Source organism: Pezoporus flaviventris, unplaced genomic scaffold (genome assembly GCF_033815535.1).
Source record: "Pezoporus flaviventris isolate CSIRO_AGI_PZ_B2104156 unplaced genomic scaffold, CSIRO_AGI_Pfla_v1 ptg000031l, whole genome shotgun sequence".
In the NCBI taxonomy this organism is placed as follows: Eukaryota; Metazoa; Chordata; class Aves; order Psittaciformes; family Psittacidae; genus Pezoporus; species Pezoporus flaviventris.
Window position 1 is genome coordinate 806,482 of NW_026892579.1, and position 22,159 is coordinate 828,640.

The window sequence follows — 22,159 nt, forward strand, 5'->3', positions numbered from 1 at the left end:
TCAACTCCAGCCTTGACTACAGAAAGATGGTTGCAGTTATCTTCAGCCATCTCCCTCAGCCTTAGTTTCTGATTCCTTCCTATCTTTCTCTTGCCCAAGTAGTCTCAGGATTTACAGCTGTATTCACCAGAAAATGGGAAGGGGAATAAAGAAGCAGAATTAATAGCTGAATGTTTGCTACTGGTTTCTCTTTGTCTTTGCTTTAGAGGTTTTTTTTTTAGCAGGAATGGAAGCCAAGGTATTACTTCTCTAAGGTCTTGCTAAGCAGATTTGAAAAGCATCTGGCACAGAAATAAAGTGATACCTGAGCGTACTCTGCACTTCAATAGTGCCTTTCATCTCAGAAGCTAAAAGTTATGAAGCAACATGCCTGTTATTGTCCCTGTCATTATTTCCCATTTTAAATAAAGGATACGGGAATATGGAGAGGTTAAATATCCTGAACAAAAGCAGAAGGCAGCCTCTAACAGAGATAAAAATAAAAGGCTTTTCTACCTATCCCATATGTCTGTCAATATTTCACATCTCTCACATCTATATGAGTTCAATATTGTCTATGAAAAGAAAATCTTTGTCATCACCTTTTCAGGTCAGGCCTAGGTTTCAAGACTGGATTGTTGTTTGGCACTGAGTTTATTGGCACATAATTGCTATGCTGTACTGCTCACCAGTAGATATCCCCTATCTGGGATATTGTTTTTCCAAACATTTTCAGAGATTCAAATAGAATCTTGAATTCAAGTTTTTATAGGGGGGGGTGGTGGTGGTGGAAAGGTGGGGGGACGTGTGTGTTTGTGTGTATGTGCAACAGTTTTAAAAGCTTATCTAGCACTATTTCTGTGCCAGACATGGCCAAAAGCTGCGCTCAAGGGAATACGCAGCAAAATTCTACTTAATCCCCTTGCAGTGTCTTTTGCTTTGCAGTTTACCTGGAAACAATTCCAAGAGAAAAGAAGATCATGTATGTGCAAGTTGGATCCTTGCTAGCATGAGATTGTTGTACCTTATGGTCTTCGGGGAGCAGTCAGACAGTCCATTTATTCTCTGATTGCCTTGCCATTGTGATATGGTGGGTAAATGTTGTTTCTTCTCCCTGTCTGGGTTTGCAAGGGAGCCTTCTAGGTTAGGATTTCACTATGTGACACATTGGTGATATTTTCTAGGCTGGGGTTCCTTAACAGCCATAGCTGTCCTTCTAATAACAACCCAGTCTCCTTTCCCTCAACAGAACCTGCAAGGTGAGTGCAAAATTCCACTTCAGTAATCCAGGTTTCTTTTTTAATTGCTTGCAGACAAAAAACCCCAGGAGGATACTGCTGTATTGTCAACATTTCAGGATTTTCCACAAAATACTTGTATATTTCTAAACATTTTCAAAAATACACTGAATTTTCTTTTAGTTTGGCAGTAACAGCTTATAGCAGGGAGCCAAACTGCTAGTGATGAAGTGCACATTAAACGAACATTTCAAGGTTATTAAAAATAATGTACAGCCTTTGAAAAATGCGGGCCTAATATGATTTTGGAAAACAAATGAGGAGCTCTGATAAGTTTACAGCCACTGAATGCTTTCAAATAATGATTGTTGCTGACATTTTCATATTTTACTTTTAATTGCTGCAGCTAATAATGGTAATAAGATAAGAATGACAATGTCTTGGGCATACCAGTGGCAGTAGTGAAAAGGAGAGCACTGACTTGACCACAGTCCTGCTGGGCACCAGTCCTCCCTCATCTCTCCCAGATAGGGACCCAAAGTGCTCCAAGCCTCAGAGTTCCTTCTCCCTGCACAGCCACAGGGAACAAGATGCAGAAGTGCCCTTTAGGAGCAACAAACCACCACCAAGAGAAGCAGCCAGGGAAAAGCCACCCTTGTCTGACCCTTGGAGATGGATGTTGCAGTTCAGCACTGGTGCACCCAGTGTTAGAGCACTGCTTGGTACCGTATCAGGAAGGAAAGCAGGTTCTTTAATCTTTGATGCAGAATTAAACCTAAACCAGATAAGGTAGTGTGGACTTGAGCTTTGACTTAGAAAGCTTGCTGCTGGATTTATTTGGTGTATGAGTAATTAAAACCTTTAGATGTGCTGATTCAGTCCCAGTTATGACCCTGATTTGATCGTTGTATTGTTCCATTTCTAGTCCTTTAGTGAGGTTAAAGCAGGTTAATCTTAGTGAAATGTTTGCTTAATTCTACTCTTGCTCATTTGTCCTCTTAAAATCTGCATAAAGAATAGAGAAATAGTAATTCTTTCAGCTTGTTTCAATTACTCGTGAGAGCAAAGCTAATTCAGCTGAAGCAGCTTAAGAGGAACTTGACTGTGTTTCTACAGTTGAGGCTAAGCCAAAAAAAGATCAGGCACCTTCTCTGCTCCAGAGTGGTGTTGATATGTTGCTACGGTTAAAATATGGAACATGTGCATGTTTGGCTCTTGGACAGTGCATAACTTTTTCTCTGGTTTTATACCTTGCTGCCCACACCTGCCAGGCTCAGTATTTCTGCCTCTTTCGCTCCTCTTCTGGACTGCTGTGGCTCATTAGTAAAGCAGAAGAAATGGAATTGAGTGTTCACCACACTCATTGTGAAAAGCAACAGGGTTTTTCTTTTGGCGCTCTCTCACCAGAAAGGCTTTTACTAGTGTCACTGTTTCATCAGACAGGACTTGTAGCTAACTGCTCTTTTGTGTGACCCAATACGGTTGTCCTTATGGTCCTTTCTGTCAGTGAGGAATCGCATTTTTATAGGCATGACTTGTCCTGAAAACCAGAGATTTAGATTTCTCCTGTGATGTCTGTGAATGTAGAGGTGGGTAAGAAGATGGCAGTCTTTCTGTTCACAGAGTACTTCAGCAGCTGGGAAAGCAGGCAGTGTTGTGGGAGAGTTGCTTTGTGGTGACTGGTTTTACCAGAGCATCTTTCACAGCTGACACACCTTTAGCACACAGCTAAACAGCACACCAGCTGCCAAACACTCCTTACCAGGTATGGAATAGATGCTAGGCAGGGGTTGGTGGGCAGCAGAGTAAATTTTTTTTTTCTGCTATGCTAGATGTCTATCAAAGCTGGGGGAGGAAGTACACTGTGGGCAGGAGGGGTGTCTTCATCCCTTTGTGCCATACAGCTTACTCCACAGCAGCATGCAGGGGTGAGGACCTGGAAAAGTGGAAAAAGAGACTATGGGAAGAGAAACAAATCTAGGGGATCTGAAGTGATCTCAGACCAAAGACTTGCATATGCAGGAAGCTCTAGGAATGGCTCTGGGATATATTCCACTTCTGAAAGCTTTTCTCCTTCTTACTCACTTGGTCTACATGAGATGACCCCACCTGTGAATGTACTGAGGAAGTCATGCTTAGGCATCTTCCTCTGGAATATAAACAGTAAATAACTTGGCATTCATAAGGGATATATTATTTCTCGGAGGAGCAGGATATACGGGTGTGTTGCCAAAAGGAAGACAAAAGGTGAGAAAATGATCTAAATGGAAAGAAAAGATTCTAAAATTAAACCTGAGCAGGGGGTATTTGTATGGGCTGTACCACAGAGTGACACATGTGCCACAGAGAGTGCTTGGCACACGTCAGAGTGGATGGCTGAACAGAGAGAGAATAATTCTTACTTTCTGCTACATGCAACCTTTCAGTAGAAATTAAAGCTTCTTTAATTTCACAAAACTCTGAGAGGCCAAATCTGATCTGAGTATTACTACAGTGTTGGGACAAACCAGGCATTGGAGTTCCCTTTTTCTCTTTTCCCAGCCATGCTACCGAGCCTCACCTGAGGTGATGCTGCAGTGCCTGAGCTTGTGTTGGCTTTATTGCACTGGGTGGGGATACACTCCAGTATCAGAGGGAGGGAAGATGGCTCTTTTGCTAGAAGCAGAGGCCTGTCTGAGATGTACTAAGAAAATAATAAAAGCCTCAAAAATAGGCAAGACAACAGCAAGAACAGTTTCAACGCATGACAGTCTGTGTCTTCTGAACAACAGTGAGCTCCTGCTTCAGTGAGCAGAAAACAATACCATAGTGCCCATGGCACTTTGCTGCGAGGAATGTGTCTTTACAGACCAAGGGAGAAACCTTTTAAATGTGCTCTGATTTCTGCGTTTTTTTGTTGAACCAAGTCCCTTCCTTGCTCTTTTACTAATATCATTCCCTCAAGCATTACAGAAGAGTGAAAAAATTGAAGCGCATGGAAGAGAGGGCAAAATGGTATCAAACAGGATTTCATCTTGGGGGCAAGGAGACACTATCCTCCAGCTCTGTAGTTAGTGAATGCACTTAATGGGAAAGTACCTATGACTGGGTCCTTCCCTAAAAAGACGAGATTTATTTGTGACATACCCCTACTCCACACGCCTGTTCTGAACCCTTTTTACTCTTACACCTTCCTTGCCTCCGCAGAAACACAAAGACAACTGAAACGAGCATAGTCAGAAAGACCTCTGAAGTGTGGTTTGATTTTGGCATTACATTTCCCCTCGACGGCTCACAGTGGCACTGTATTGCCAATAGATTATAGGGTTGAAGCTATTTTCTATGCAGGAGAATACACAAAGGAACCCCCACTAGCCCTAGCAGTGCTCTCAATCAAGTAAAAACCCTTCAGCTTCTTGTTGCAGACCTCTCTCTAGGATTCATGTATATTTTATCAAAGTTACATGCAATTCTGATACTTGTTTCTAAAGTGCTTTAGTATGAATCCCAAGATATACTGAAATGCTGCCGTGGCCCTTTTTAAAAAATCAGGTTTAGAACAGAGAAAAAAATGAAATGGCTTGACTTCATAGCATGTAATAAGAGCAAATTCGACTCAACAGGCTTCTATTGATATAAATAAACAGAAGAAACACAAATGTACATCTATATGAAATCATTTCACTCCTTGTAATTGTACCCTGGGAGCAGCAGAAGCAAAGAGGAGCATCACAGTTTCACCTCTCCTAAATGAAGGTCCTGCAAGGAACTAAAGCTATTTTTGGCCAGAAGTGCTTTTACAAGCCAACACACAAGCCAACACAGAAGAGCTATAGCCGCAGTAGTAACCAATCACTGTGAAGATAATAACAACATGGGATAAGGAAATAAAAACAAAGCCTGTATTTACAAGTTGGGATTCTAATTTTTTTTATGTCTGAAGCTGTGAGGAAAAAGATTTAGAAGAAAGGACTATGTATTTTTTTAGCTGTATTTCACAACTCCTTTGTCTTTCAGGCATTTACAAACTTTAGATGCAGAAGGATGGACAGAAAGCATGTTCTGGTTACAGTATAATAAAGCATTTAGGTTGAAGTCAGCAAAAGCCAGTATAGTGTGTGTGTGTGGTGATTTAAAAAAAAAAGATTCATTTTGTATGTAATAAAGCTTTAGTACTTACAGCTGTCCTCTTCTTCAGTAATACATTTCACAACATAACAGGCATAGATGAAGCCCATCAGCTGAAACAAAATGTAATAACATTAGATGTAAAGCAAATACATGAGAAAAAAGGGAGTTAGTTTTAAAAAAGTAACAACAGAGACAATTAAAAAAAAAATAAATCACCAGACCCTGTTTGATGAGGTGATGATAATTCTTCACAACAGTAATTTTAATTGGAAATAGTCAGGGATCTTTTGCATCTTTCTTGAAAAACACACCCTTCAATAAAACTTCCAAAAAATTGATCAAAAATTTTACATTACTGAATTGTCATCTTTTTAGTTATTGAAAACAAGAAAACCAGATGGATGGTTGGATGGATGGACTTTTAGTCATTGAAAAATGTAAATATTTCTGTCAAAATCAAATTTGTTATTCAACAAAACCTGACCCTCTAGCAGAACTCTCTTTTTTAGCAGAACTTTGCCAACTAAACTGAGGACAAATTCAGTACGCTTGCAAACTGGCTATATAGTGATATTTTATCACTTGAAATCAGGACTGTGGATTAGTGGGGCTTGTTGCCATATCTGCAATAGCTCACAAGCCTCAAGACATATCTAACTGCAGCATCACATGCTGCAGCTGGCAAATCTGTATCTTGCTCCCTTTATTCGTCTCCTTAGAGCATTCCCAGAAATGAATTGTAAACAGAAGCAAAAGGATTTAGAAAAATGAAAAACTGGAGTGGATCTGGAATACCACCTGGCAAAATAAAAAAAGGGAATAAATGGTCAACATCACACGTGCCAAGAATCATGTCAGTTCTCTGTTAGTCCCTCCTGCAATTTATCATTGCTAGGAAGTTAGACCAGAAGCAACAGGACAAATACTAGAGCAGCAGCAAGTGCCACATGTTACATGCTTTACACAGTTTCCCTTATGTGTTGGTCTGTAGAGTTTTCTCTACTGATTACCTACAAACTGTTTTTTTTTATCCTTTAGCTGATCACTGAAGTTTGCATTGTAGGATGTAAAAGAATTCAGGTTGTTTGATATCTGTAGTGAAAAGAGAGCCATGCTGCCAAAATGTGTTATTCTGCACAGGTCACCTCACAGAGATCTTTTCATAAGCTGCAAACCCAGCTGTATACTTTGGAAATGATTTCTTTATACAGATAATAAAACTGCCTAAAGGCTCAGGCCAGGCCTGAGCTCTCTGTGATTTCAGACAATCAGTGGCTTAGACAATAAAAAGGGTTAAATCTGTCAGAGGATGATATATCGTTATGAATGCTGGCTACTGCAAATGGATTTTTTTTTTTTTTCATTAATCCAAGGCATACCTGCAATCATTGAAATATTGTAGGTGCTTGGAGCCCTTAATATTACCCATATACATGAAATGCAAACAAATCCATTTTGCTTCCTAGTGCCTTCATGGTGACTGAGGCAGTCACCATGCCTGATTTACTCCAACTGTCGCACAGATATTTCTGGTATTTCTGTCAGTTTTCTATGTCTAAAGCTCTCCACACCTACAAGTTCTAGCTTCTAACAACTGTATGAGTGAGAGACAGCTAAAGGAAAAAAAAAAGAAGCCATCCCCAAGACTTTTCTGAAGAGATCAAGACTTGATTTGGAGATCATGCTGTAGCCAGCATAGACGTTTGTCTGCTAACTGCTTAAGTTCCTGTTGGGAGCCCAGAAGCTGCGTTACAATAGAACTAAATCATTAATTTTGTCATTTATAATAAATCTGCTTTATAGTGCTGCTGGGAAGATTTTACACCTGGGAAGGATGAAATATTCACTGCTAGATACAAAGAACGCACTGTACCAAGAACAGTGGCACTCAGCTAATATCAGCATTTCATCTCTGTTTTATTGGATCACTCTTTCCTTTGGTTTCTTGGCTTCAGGACAGAGGCCTAATTTGCTCAACTGACTTATGCCCTGCATAACCCCATTGACTTCAATGACATTACATGGGGTTTAATTCAGCAACGAATTAGGTCCAGAAAGGTTGTTCATAAATGATGCCATTCTTGGATGTGAATCTTGGCTTAATAGTTTCTCTGTTCTCTTTTTACAGACCATAAGATCCAAGATAGCTGAATAGTTGCATCTCTAGTAGGTTGAAATGGTAAAGCTTTTGTTGTAATACAGTTCAGTAGTTTACTATCTTCTAAAACATCTCAAGTTCACTAAACTTCTCTCACAAAGCACAGCAAACAAACTATCACAAATTGTGCTTACAACTGATCTTTTAATTGCATTCAGTTGCATCTCTTAAATGTCTAGGGAACTCCTCCCATATATAAGTAAATCCTACAGTATTTCATCAGATGAGCTGGCTGATTAAAAGAGTGCCTTAAAGCTGGAAATCATTTTGCTTTAAATACAAATGGAAGTTTGTTTCCCATGAGACAATCACAGTTCGTAAAATAAACCTCCCTTTCTCCCACATTAATCCAACCCTTTGCTTGGTACACATACTAATTTTGTTTTAATTTGAAAATCACATTAGGATATTTCCCCCTCTTTTTTTAACCAAGCAATTTATCAGTTCTGATCCAGTAACAGCCATTCAAGATTTATCTTCTAATTTCATCATCATCAGAGGGCACACACTCAGAGCTGCAGTTCAGAACTAGAAGTGGCAGTTTTTACTTTGAGTATGCTCAATGGCCTGAGCTCATGGTGACCACTGAGACTTCTGGGATGAAGAACATGCTTCCTGGGTGGCCAAGACCTCCTGTAGGAAGGGTACAGCTCACCTATGCATGTAGCAGAGATTTCTTGGGGACCGGTCACCTAAAATTATTAATAAATTCCCACACGGATGAAGGGGTCTCCCAAAATTTACCACCTCCGTTACAGTGCAAAATACATTTCTTTGACCTTGTTTCTCTCAGGAAAACATGCTACAATGTACCTATATACAGCACAAAATAAATAATTTTCAGCGAAACACTTCACTGAAGACACTCCTCACTCGCAGAAGAAATTAGACAAAAAAACCCCAAACCATACCAATCCAAATGATAGAGGTCACATAGCTTAATATGTTCCTGGGAAACCCTCAAACATAGCAGTGCTGAATGCATTATGAAAATTCCACAGCGGAGAGTCTTCCTGATTCAGTATCTCAGAAAGACTTTTGTCTTATGTGAGAAGGAAGTGAATGAGTCCTCAGAGATAAAGAAGAGAAGGAGCCTGTCTCAGAAAATCAGTTTAAAACTCGGAAAGCCAGCTTGAAAACTCTTGTTGCTTTGCATCCCTTTTATTAATTAATTAATTAATTAATTAATTTGTTTATTTATTTACCAAGCTTTCTTTTATAAACCATGTAGAGATAAAAAGAAATAGGTGCAATGAACAGATCAGTTCTGGATCCCAGACCCATCCAGATTAGGTGTGTACATCTGTCCCATTCACATTTTCATGCTGTAGTATGGGCTTCCAGAGGAGAAGGAATCATTAACAACAGTGCTTCTCAGAGTAATTAGCGAATGCCTATTTTTATGAACATAATTTTCTGCAGCTTGAAAAAATTGTCTCTTTACAAGTTTCCCTGATGTGTCCGTATGAGAGTATAAATGAGCATCGCTCTTTTTAAAAGTGCGACATTACCCATCCCTGCACCAGCTCCCTGGGTGTTACTTTGATGGCATCTGATGACCATTGTTATATAAGTGATCTCAATTTTTTTTTTATTTCAGTTTTTTTTTCTTTCCATCTATAAACACCTTGATAAAACCATCATTTGTTCTCCTAAAGCAAAACCGAAGACTAGCAAAAGTCCAAAATAAGTCAGCAATATAACAACAGTACTGAAGGATTTTCAATGAGATTAATTATAGGATTTAGTTAATGCATTTTTTTGCCTTATTATAGGTGTATAAGGCAAATAAAAAATGTAGACTGAATATTTCCTAGCCAAATCAGCAGCATTCTGTTACAGTGCTAGAGACTCTCAGGTTTTCTGTGAATGTACTTCCAGACTTGCTCAAAATGTCAAGTGGTGTGATCAAACTTGATCAGAATTGGCATTGACCAAAATCTGGTCTTGCTATTTTTTCTCACTTGTTTTATGGGGATGAATGTTTTCATATACTGCAAATAGCACCAGATTTGGGAAAAATGCTGTTATATGAAACCCTATTATTTGTGTTCAAGGCCCCCACCTTTCCCTCTTTTAAAGCAATATCTCTATAGATAATTATTAGGAGTTATATTTATTAAGCCAGACACCTGAAAGAAAAGAATGACAGCAAGGAAAAAGCAAAACCTAAAACTAGATAAGATCTGGCTGGAATAAGGCAATGAGGAGAAGGCTCAAGATGAAGATGAATGAGTTAAGGGTTGTGGAAATAGCACATGATCTTGGCTTCAGTGAATGAGCATGTTCTACTCTGTAACTGGACTTTGTAAGGAAAAACAGGCTGTAGATTTAAAAACCAAAAAACCACTGTGTTTTTCTATTTTTCTATGGAAAGATGTCATAGTACCTTCTGAAACATCTGAGGCTTGTGTATTCACTTTCATTTTTGCAGGATTCTACAAACACTGCAATTTTAAGATCTTAGCAAAAAATGGGCTGGTTCAGACAATAATGAAGAATTACATGAAGGTTAATTTTGGTCCTGGGAACTTTACAAAGTGCCAATGTTACATGTCTACCCATGTGCAATTTAATCAGATTTCTTAAGTTTACAGGGGCTGCACATATAAAGACTTCGTGCTGCTGTGCACTTAAGGAAGTGTTTCTTTAAAACAGATTTTTGGAGGCTGGAGATACACATAAATATATTATGAGCAACTGAAAAACTGTAGAATTACTGTCTAGAAAGCTTCCAGTGTATTGATTTTCAGAAAAATCATGCTCATTATTCAGCAGAAGAGGTGAGACAGAGGCCTTTCTCTTGTATCTGTAGAATTAAGTCAGTGTCATGGGGGCTCTAAAGCTGCACCCTGCAAAAGTATTTTCAAGCATGATTCCACTGCCTGCAGCAGTGAGCATCAGTGAGCGAACATCATTGCTAGAGTTTAATTTAAAACTCAAGCTATGTTCCATGGAAACTATTCTGTTGAGGTATGCTTTTATTTGTGCTTACATTTAATATTATGAGAATTCTGTCATTCCTCCAAGTTTAACTACCTTTCATCATGAAAGGAACACTGGAAGACTATTGATATCAGGGCAGATTTCTGATGAGGAATGTAGACTCTGTGGCCTTGCAGTCATTCTTCTACAGAATTAACTATCTATGTGCTGTCTGGAAAGAATAATTCATCACTGTGGCCAAGTAGCTTTATTCTGTGAAATAAAATACTTATTAAACAATGTTAAGTTGCCATGTCCACACAAACATCTAGTGGGCAATCATGAAATTTAAAACCGGACCAAATGCTCAATTTCTTAGCCTATGTAGTTGTCAAATTATTTTTCTTTCCTTTCTTAATGTGAAAGCTGCCCCAGAGGTTTTTGATTTTTTTTTCCCACCAGGCACAGTAAAAACATGAATCATAAATACAAATAAATCTAGATACATTGGAAAATAGGAGTGTGATAAAAATTGCATTTATTTCAACTAGTTTATCAGAATCTTTTTTATATCAGCTGTCTAGAAGATGCTTAGCATAAAGTATTTCTCAGTGGACTACTGGAGATTTTTTCTTTTTGTATAAGCATTTGAAGATTACCATGAAGATCTGCTAGAATACTTTTGTTTGAAATGCTGCTGGCATTTAGGAGCAGTTCTGTCATGTTCTGGGCAGCCATTCCCTTAGTGTCTTCCCTGGCAAGCTTTTTCACCTAATGAATTGAAGAGACCACAGGGGCACTGAAAATCACAGCACTGTGGCTTGTCAGATAGGAGCTGTGCAAACCTTTACAACGGTAGAAAGCAAGAGATACTTACCTGTTTTGAAGCTGTATTACAGAGACTCAGCTTGACCCAAATTTCCTGAAAGTTTAGATAAACTTTCCTGCATATCTTATCTAAAACTTTCTACAAATCTTCCCTCTTCCTAGGTATTTCAGTGTGATTTATGCTTTTGAGAACCACAAGATATTTGGCACTTTCCCATGATTTAGTCTCACAGCTGAAGAGTAGGATGTCCTTTTTCCAGCTTCAGACATCAAAACCAACCCAAAATACAGGACCTACCAGTTTGTACAATATGGAACTAGGGACTGCTTCTTGCAGACCTCTCTGTTAACTGAACTGCAGAGCACCTTGTAGATTCAGGCTTGGTGCAGAACTTCACATTCCTGCTCCCACAGGTGAAATGCCCCAGCTGGGACTGACAGGCTGACCTGTGATGATCCCCAGATCACAGCTTAGAGTAATGACAGGGCTGAGAAGCCAGGAGAAAATTCTCCATCGGCTGCATTCATCATGTACTGGGCTCAGCTCAAGTCCGAATTGCTCAGTGCAGGCTGACGGCATTAGTGCTGCAAAATGATTAGGGTTAAAGGATATATTTGATTACATATTTTCATTAATTTCACCCAAACTGAGTGTATGGGAAGTCCTGAAAATGGAAAACCATTGCGCTGTTTTCTCTCACAACATAGATCTGAAACCCCGCTTACCACTGTCAGAACAGAGCTCTGATTATACAGAGGTCAACAGCATGTGGTGACTGCTGTTCACATCAAAGGGATTTAGCCATTAGAACAGTGTAGACTGGGAAAAATAATTCCATTTATTTTTAAAACAAAGCCAGCTGCCTGTATCCACTCAGCAACAGCACACCAGCAAACCAAAGAATGAAGTTGAAACAAAATGAGTAAAAGGCTTTAAAATACTTTTCACCCTAGCTATTATCATTCTATTAATAACAGGAACAGATTATTAAAGCAAAAGTATATACAAGTCTGTATGTGGGCTTTGCTTTGAAGGTTTTATAGAAAGAGAACTTATATGGAAAAAAACCTTTGGTTTCTCTTGTCTTCTAGGAATACTTTGGAATGGTTTAATCATCTGACTTTGGTATCTGACTGCCTTTGGCAGCAGCAGCTTTTCTTATCATTATATCTAACTATGTGTCACCTTTTCCAGACAGCCATAGGATTAGGATAAGAAAATCTGGGGTTTTTATGCTGCAGATCTAAGAAAGCCACAGACTGCTCAAAGCTCACCAAATGAATGCCTAGCATTTTAAATTGAACTGCATTAGAAGAAAGAGTTGATTCTCAATGCTACTCAGTCTTTGGAGGGGCAGTAGGAAATAAAGTGCAGATTGTATAGGGAGAAGTTTGTGCAGATTGTATAGGGGGAAATATTTTTATGGTACAAGAGAACTCTGAATTCTTGATAAACAAACACATATGAGTGCTTCTGCTCAGCGAAAACCCATCCCTCCATGTTAAGTCACCCATATGGCAAGTGAAGCTTTATGATGTCGTGTGAACACTGGGCTCTCAGATCCAAGGAACAGAAGCATTCAAAGGAGAGTGAGTAAAGGATGAGAGAGTAACATGTTGTTGAGTCTGCCGGTTTCTCAGGACTGTGGCCAACCACAAAAACTGTAGAATAAAAGTTCAGAAAGGAAGCACAGGTTATTTGCTCTTCTCCATCATTACATATTAGATTAAGCTAGAGCAATGCTGTCACATAAATGGGAAGAGCCAGAACATTTCATCAGAGGTGAGAGAGACTTTCCAGTAACAACTGACTCTTTCCCTGTGATGCTATTTTTTTCCCCTGTTATGAATTGCTGTTTATTTGAAGGTTCTGATGGTGGTTGCAGGGTCAAGAAGCTTCATGGTGCACAACAGCTTTGGCACTACACCGGCTTCATGGTGGTTGTCATGGTGTTAAGGCCTAATAATGCTCTCATCAAAGTGCTCCTCTGACAGCTGGTGATGGAAGTGTTGGCAAGGCAGACTGATGTATGGTATGCAGAGTGCACTGCTCAGCTGAAGCAGCTCTTCAGCAACCTTAAGAGTCAAGTTCATTAACTTACAGAAATAAAACCAAATAAAGCATTTATAGGAAAAGATGTAGATGGTGTGATGTAGATGAATAGGGCCTGAAGTGATAAAATCTGATAAAATCTGAACACTGATTCATTATTAAAATACAGTAATAGCAATTCAGAATTCCAGTGGGAACTGTGGACTAACAGGAAAGGAATAGACTCTTTGACAGTGCCATCATCAACAGAGCTGCCAGGAAGGTAACTTAAGTCAGAGGGAGGCTTTGTCTGTGTTCTCTGGCTGTCTGTGCCCATGCACAAGATGGGAAGGTGGGATATCTAACAGGATAGATAGCCTTTCTCTCTGGAAATGCATGTAAGCAAGATGGGGAAGAATGAACTTACCTTAACCAAACAGCTCCCTCAAACCTCATACTCTGAAGCAAGGAAAGAGAGCTATCTCAGTGAAAGTACGAAGCAGTCTGCATGGGATGCTCCACATCACTGCATCTCCTTAGGACCTATACACCTAGCAAATACACTGATTAGCACAAACATTTTGCTCTAAATGCACAATATAACAGGATCAAGTGCCGGGGGGGCGGGGGTCAAGGTCAGTAAAACCTCTTCCTGTGGCATCTAATGTTTAAAGTAACTGAACAGAGCTGATGTTTCAATGCTATTTTCCTTCTCAGCATTAACCTACTGCAGGCTTTTTCCACCTTTGTAATCTGTAATAAAAGATATGTTTCCATGCTACCTTCTTCATTCAGCAAAATCAGCTAAGTAGACTTCAAAAAGCAAATGCCAAAGTGCTTTGTGAAACCTTTCCTGCAAAAGGAGAACCACTGGAGAGTTTAAAGGAATATCGCACTATGTAGCCTAGGCTGGTACAAAGAGAGATTACACTCTAGAGCCTCCAAGTGGAAGGACAGTTTGAATTCCATTGCCAAAGGCACCTTTCCTCTTACAGCCCTTCTGCTGAAGGGCAGGGGATCGCTACCTTGTTTATTCAGCATGAAAGATAGTGATCTCCTTGGCCCGAATGGAAATAGCTTGATGGCAAAAGGTCCCAGTCGTCACCTGGGGTGGTAGAATACATATGAATAAATTCTGCACTATGTGTGACCAGAAAACTGTGATCCTTTTCGCTGAGGATTCCAGTAACAGTATATCACATGAGGCATCTGGGGGAGATGGCGAATTATTAAAAGAGAACATTCTCGGAAAGGCCATGTCCTCAGAGTCTGTGCCTCATTGCAGAGAGTTAAGTGGATGAGTTATATCTGACAGTTTATGAACCTTGTTAATATAATGCAGTACCTGGGAGTGTGCCAGCCACAGTGATCAAGGAAGTCTAAATTAGAGCTCTGCCACTGACAGACATCAGATGCCCATTTAAAACTGTTTCATCTGAATCAAGCACGTCTCTCATCCTCTAAAGCAGTGATTGTCAGCTTGAAGCTCTGAAACTCTGTGTGGCTCTCGGTAGCCAGCACACATCTCTTCCCTAGGTCTCAGTAAGAGGTTATCTAACATGCTGATGCAGAAACTGCTCTGGTAGGAAGACCACAAGTGACAGCAGTACCTGACATGTTAGTCTCCATGAAACGTGAAGTTTGTGGGTTTTTTAACCCACATGTGGTGAAGGCTGCAGCTCTGTCACCTGTTCCAGGCACAGGTCATTCAGAGCAACCCATACACTAGCAGATTGGGATGCCTTGGCCCCTGCAGGAGAGGTGAGGCAAAGCTGCTGCACCAGCTGAGAAGGACAATCACCATCCAGCCTCCACACTGGCAATGGACTGCATGAAGTGAGAGGAAAGGCCATAGCCCTTTTCCTTCTGCTCTGGCAGCAGCACACACAATAGCCATCATGCTGGGACAGCAGCTGTGTTTCTTCTTTGTCCCTAAAAATGCTCTGCCTTTCTCCTTCCCTCCAGAACCTCCCACTTCTGTGATGCAGTGTATGCCCTAACATGAACAAAATTTTATCTTTTATAAACATCGTATCAATTTAAGCATCTATTTTATCCTATTTGATAGCAATGAATGCAAAGTGATGGTTACATTTTTTCACACAGAACTCAAGACAATTTCAATTAAATTATAACATTTCTTGATAACCCTTGCTAATCAGGTGACTAGATCCTGCAGTCCTTCACTATGGAGGAGAACAGCTGTCTTTTAACAACTCCATCCCTATTATGCTTTATTACTTTGATAAATTCCGTGTCCATCACTGGGGAGGTTATTGTAATTGTGAAGATATGTATTAATATATTGTTTGATCTAAGATTTAAAATAAACTACCTTATCTTTGCGAAGGCTCCTCATTACAGATGAGCTACATTTCATAAACTCGCAGATTTGGGTTTTTTTCACATTTAGCGCAGTAAACCATTAATACTATCTTTTGAATGCTCAAGAAGACACATAATTCTTGGAAAATGTACAACAGTACTAGAAGGCAATAAATCATCAATCTGCAGTAACGCAAGTCTGCAGCATGAACATGGAAGGGATAACACATTAAGTATGCAAGTCCAGTGGAAGGTCAGAGACATTGCAGAACAAATTTAGAGTCATAGAAAAATGGAGGAAAACCAAACAGAGCCTGGAAAACCCTCAATATTTTATGCCACGACAAATGACAGCAGCCAAACATTCAGTGAACAGGGACTGGAATGGCAGCAGGCCTTATTAAAGCTAAAAGGTGCAATTTGCAAGATTTGACATATGAATGTGCTACTCAAATAAAACAGATCCTCTGGTTAGATGTCTAAAAATCAGAGTTGACAAAGGTCTCATAAGCAGGTCTCTGTTTCCCAAAGAACTGAAGCAGGTCAGATACATTAATAATGTTGAAGAAAATAGTTAAATTAAAGTTGAAAATGCCAAGACATCTCACACCCAAAATTTGTTAGGGCAGAAATATTCCATTTCCAAAAGTGCTACAGGTTGTGTCTAAATAACCAGTTTGGCAAAACTACTGTAATCTGGTAGTTTTGGTCCCTTCACTTGAAAGTCTGGGGACCTGGTTGGGACAAGCATAGCTCCTGCTCGGCACGTGTCCCTCTGCAATGAAAGGAGCAAATATACTGAGGCAGGTGGCTGTTTACGTGCCCAGAAAGCCTGGGTGCTCACAAGCTTCTCATGAATGGTTTTCAAAATTGCCACCAATGGCATAATTCTATGACAAGGCAATAGACTTCATGCTTAATATGTGCCTGATTAGCAGGTGCTTGCCTCTGAATTTCACTCTGATCTTCAGCATGCTGCAATATAGCCAGCTGTACACTTTATACAACTGGGCAGCAAACAGATGTGAAGCCCTACTGGTATGCAGAAATATGTTACTTGCATGATTCATGAAGATACCTATATTATCTGGAGGATGGCATCTAACACAAAAGCCTGCTTGCAATCTTTTTGTTCCTCATTCTGATCATTTGGTCAAGCTATCTCATTCAACTTCAATACAAAATCTGAATAATGATTCCCCATCCGTTTGGTTTGAAACTGACAGAGCCACCCTAACGCTCTTCTGTATCCTTTTGGAGATATCCTTCCAATTTCCTTTTAGCGTTCTTTTTAGGTCATTAAATTTCTCTACCAAATATGAAGATCCTCATGATGGCATATGTTTTCTTCATTCTTATATCAGTTTACTTGATCTTGAGGTCTTACTGAGGTGACTGAGTTGTGCAGTTCATTGTTCGTGCTGCTGTCCAGGCAGGCACAATCATTCACTATGGAGGTTCTTCCCTGGTGGACGTGGTTCAGAGAAGAACTGTGAATATGATCAGTGGACTACAGGAAGGAGATTAAGCAGTTTAGCTAAGCAAAGGAGATTAAACTTCATCACAAACAGTAAAAATAGGGAGTAGAATGTTGCTAATGACAGGATGATGCAGTTTTTTAGATAAATGTAAGCATCTGGATCGAAAGATAGAAATTTTGACAAGTTAAAGGTAAATCTTAATAAAAATTGAGCTTTCCATCCCAGGTCATTTCAAGATCAAGATTAAATGTATTTTTAACTGTAGTTCAGGCAGGAATTAATTCAGAGAATCTCTATGCCTGTGTTATTAGGAGGTCAAATTAGGTAATCGCAGAATTTTCTTCTGGCTTTATGTTTTTTGACTCTAATATGGTGCATGCAATATTAATATGCAACGATTCCAGTGTATATAGTAGTATTTGTGAAAAAAAAAACCACAACAAACCCCCCCCAGAAAACCCACCGCCCAAAAAACTCCAAACCAAAACCAAACCCCACAAAAGTGGAAAAATGAGCACTTTGCTTTAAGTGGAAAAATAGCAGAGAAACTTGTAGTGATAGTAAAGTATTTGCAATCAGTATCTAACTCACCTACAGCAAAGTACAATTACCTTCAACCGTATTATAATTTCTTTTACTATTTTCTTCTTGAATAAATTCAACTTGCACTTTCAGTAATAAGTAGCACAGTGCATATTACACCATTATTACTACACCTAATTCACTAGACATGTAATTGACATTGCTATTTATATAGTGCTGAATTAAATCTGAAGAATCCCAGGAAAGGAGTAACCAGCTTATTCCAGACCTCACCTTAATATTTAATACGGAAATATGGGAAAAGGAGTCACACCTGGAAAGCTTCAACCCTTATGTGAGGAACTGCATATGAATCTTCCAAAAGGAAGAAACTAGTATCTTAAAATATACTGCTGAAACAAAATGCAGAGGATTTGAAGATGGTAAAAAGCACTTGGGGCTAGGGTAAAGAGAAGGGAATGAAGGAACATGTCACCTTGACTCTTTCTTTCACTTCTTCCTTTTTTTCTAATTCTTCATTTTTTTATGGAGCATAACATTTCTGACTTTTCTGCTCTACAGAGGGGTGTGGATTAGTACGAAATGTGCAGAGGGACAAAATTTCAAAATAGGCATTGTACCACTGGGAGGAGGTTGCCTAAGGCAAACATCTCCTCTCTGCTGATCACCACATAACCACAGTTCCAGACATTTGATTTTATGAAATGATCAGGTGCAGAGACTGAAGGCTACAAGCACACTAGGGCAGCACATCACTGGTCGAGCCTTCCCTCATCAGCAAGCAGCCTTAATGAAACGTATTAAAATAAGTGAACTGTAGAGTCAGCAGTGACAGGAAGTTGTACAGTGACATAAATCAAGTGTCTTATGGAATAGGGCCACACTAATGAGACAGAGGCGCCATGCTGCCTAAAGAACTAGAAATATTTTATCTTCATCAAATAGAGTACATTCCTGGGACCTGGGTAATTAACAATGCAGGGAAATATACTCTGGCTACGGCTATGTTGCTAAATTGGTAAGGGCCAAGGGCCAGCCTCTGGCTTCAAGGCCAAATTGTGTAGACTGGCTGTTGTCTGCACCACTTTGGTGCAGCTCCAGCTAGAGCACAGAGGCTGTGTAACACTTAACTGAGACTTCTTTGAGTCCTACGTGGTGAGACTTAACAGCTCTGAAACAATGCCATCTTCTCTGTTTTTTTTTTTTTTTTTAATCAGGTCAGAGTGTCTGAAATAATGAGGGCTGTGTCACAGCCCAATAGAGTGAGTTTTTGCCTTCTAGTATACTATTGCCGTACCATAAAATATCCATGTCATACACATCCAAGTTTTTCTCTGTCATGGTTTAAACCCACCCAGTAGGTTTTCCATCCCACTTTCTCATGTATTCTCCATGATCCTGCAAGTAAAACCATAGGGTGGCTCATGGCATGTATCTCCTATATCTTATCTCTCAAGCAGTAGGAGGCCTTTTGTTAATAGCTGAGAGGTGTGTTGGTACACATTGGGAGCTGGATAGATCAGATAGATCATCTCTCAGTTGTTTGAGGTCCTGGGACAGTTTTTCCACAGCTGAAATGATGGAAGGGGTGAGACTGTCTTCGAACTTTTGGAGTTGACGGATCAGTTCATCCACTGTTGGTGGTGCTACATCATGCCAGGTCATTGATAACAATGAGTGGGCATATGATGATGGTGCACCCTGTGTAAATTTCTGCCACAATGGTCATGTGCATTCAACTTCATCTGGATCTACAGGTGCATTCCCAGCATCTGGCCTGTGATAGATCATCTCTGCAATGGCTGATTCCCTCAGAGACTGGATACCTTTGTCTATAGCAGTCCACTTGGCTGAACGACTCATAACATCGTCCTTGTATGGAAACCTTTCTTTCACAGCTGCCAAGAGCCTCCTCCAGAGGCTGAGGGATCGTTTCTCTTTTGCAATTGCTTTGTCAATTCCCCCTTCCCTAGCAAGTGATCCCAGCTGCTTGGCTTCCCTACCTCCTAATTCATGACCATTGGCCCCATTGTCCCAGCATTGGAGCAATCAGGTGACAAGGTGTTCCCCCAGATGACAGGTGAAATCTTTTTGCATGTTCCGTAGCTTGGTTGAGGGTCTGGGGTTGAGAAGTCACCTCTTCTTCTTCCTCTTCCTCTGATCCATGTAATAATAACTCTTGCTAAGATGCTGTCCCGTGTAGTAAGTGCATTGGTTCTTCATCTTTCTTCACTGTATGGGTTGCTCTTTGTGCCTCTCTTTTGTGGTTCCCCTTGCGTACAGGGGCAACTGATATTGGCAAGAACTGGTCCTTTGGTTTAGCTGCAGTGACTGTTACTCTGGTTGGAGTGTCTGCAGTGTCTGCCACTAGGGTTGGAGTGGCTGCAGTATCTGTTGTCGAGGTTGGTACAGATGTTGTGCTTGGGGGCTGAGTAGCACCAGCATCTGCATTGTCTGTTGCTGTTGGGGTCTGAGTAGCTGCTGTACTTGCTGCTGGGGTTGGTGTAGTTGCTGTGCTTGGAATTGGAATAGCTGTGTTGTCTGTTGCTTTGCCATTAGATCCAGAGACATCTGTTTCCCTTTGAAGGTGCTTGCTAGTGTTGAACAGGGCTCTGTAAGCATAGGCCAAGCCCCAGCACGTTGCCAAGATTTGTCCCTCTCTGGTATGACCAGGATGACAGCACACCTTGCTTAAGTATTTTAATAGGTTTTCCAGATTTTGCACTTGTTCAGTGGTGAAGTTCCAAAGCACTGGAGGGGCCCACTGGCTTAGATCCCGGCCCATACTATCCCACACACCCTGTCACTCATGACTGTCCAGCCTCAGGGAAAATCTCTTGGTCCTCATATATCGTTGTCTAACCCCAGACAAGACCCAAACCCAACTCTGCTTAACTTGCAAGATCAAATGGAATGGTCATGGATAAAACACACTCTGTATGGTACCAACATGATGATCCCCATCACAACCAGTAGGCAGCTCTTGAGGATATCCAAAAGCCATTCAAAACCTTCAGAACTCTCAAATGATGCTCTAAATAGTCTGGTGGGGGAGCTGGGGGTGTAAGGGAATGTCTCCTTCACAGGTTGACCACCAGAGGAGGAAAAAAAAGATGTGTATTTGCTAAACACTTCTATTGTATACCTCCCAAAGTATAGAGGTTATGACCACACTGGGAATGCAAGTCATACCAGTATCATGACCAATGAGTCTATTGTATTACAAGTCATTACCATAAGGTACAGCAAAACAAGAACCAGGTCTCCCAATTAATAAACACTTAAACAGCAAATACTGGCTATAAGTAAGGTACGACATGCTGAAACACTGAGATCACGAGTAACAACTTTGAGAGCCAATCAGCCAGCATTGTGACGAGTGATTCTTTATCCGAAACAATGAATGCTTATCACAAATACAATTAGACACACTCCGGTCAGATCTGTCATTATCTCAACCCTTCATGCCCCACACTGGGCACCACAAAGAACTGTAGTGGTTTAAGCCCAGCCGGTAACTCGGAACCATGCAGCTGCTCACTCACTCCACCTCTTCTTCCTCCCCCTGCTCCCAGAGGGATGGGGAGGAGAATCAAAAGAATGTAACTCCCATGGGTTGAGATAAGAACAGTCCAGTAACTAAGGTATAACACAAATCACTGCTGCTACCACCAATAATAATAATGATAAGGGAAATAACAAGGGAAGAAAATACAACCGCTCACCACCCGCTGACCAATACCCAGCCCGACCCGAGCAGTGATCCAGCCCTTCTGGGTACCTGCCCCCAGTTTATATAGTGGGCATGATGTGCTGTGGTGTGGAATACCTCTTTGGCTAGTTTGGGTCAGGTGTCCTGTCTCTGCTTCCTCCTGGCTTCCCCTCCTCCCTGCCAGAGCATGAGGCTCAGAAAGTCCTTGGTCGGAGTAAACATTACTAAGCAACAACTAAAAACACCAGTGTTATCAGCGCTGTTCCCAGGCTGAAAGTCAAAAACACAGCACGGCACCAGCTACTGAGAAGGAGAAAAATGACTGCTACTGCTGAACCCAGGACATTCTCAAAATGAAGGTGACAAAGCAGAATAGAGACAGCAGAAAACATTCTTGTTTGATATTAATGTCTGCTTTGAGATGTTCCATTGATTTTGTCTTGTCTTTTACTCTGCAAAATACTCCTCAATGCAAAATGAGGGTGGTGTCATGCCTTTTGGATGTAGCAGGAGGGTATGAGGGGGTGCTTGAGGGTTTGAAACAACTGGGAATTATGTGGTGATGTTTTATCCATCCTGCCTTTTGGGAGAGGTCTCTGAAAGGAGATATGTCTAAGAATATGTTAATGTACTGTCATAGAAAATGCTTGTGAGAATATTCAAAACTCTCACAAGGGCATTATCTAAAAAAGGCAGGGCATTAGCTACAAAATAAGCAGCATAATTTATCAGGGGTCCAGTGCTCAAGCTCTGTCTCTGGCCTTCTCTTACTATGAACACAGATGCACCCTTTGAGGACACGCACTTTTTAAGCCTTTCAACATCTAT

General features: G+C 40.5%; 1 protein-coding gene across 4 annotated transcripts in view; it reads right to left on the bottom strand.

Annotated features, from left to right (window-relative positions):
* NKAIN2 (sodium/potassium transporting ATPase interacting 2) overlaps nt 1-22,159 on the bottom strand; it is a 558,646-nt gene that overhangs the window by 21,470 nt on the left and 515,017 nt on the right. For all 4 annotated transcript variants that reach the window (XR_009744502.1, XR_009744501.1, XR_009744500.1 and 1 more), the window contains one exon: nt 5,377-5,437. Coding sequence is in view for 1 of the 4 variants with exons in the window: in XM_061460014.1 (XP_061315998.1) it covers nt 5,377-5,437 (61 nt within the window). In the remaining 3 variants the exon portion in view is untranslated. The remainder of the gene's footprint in view (nt 1-5,376; nt 5,438-22,159) is intronic.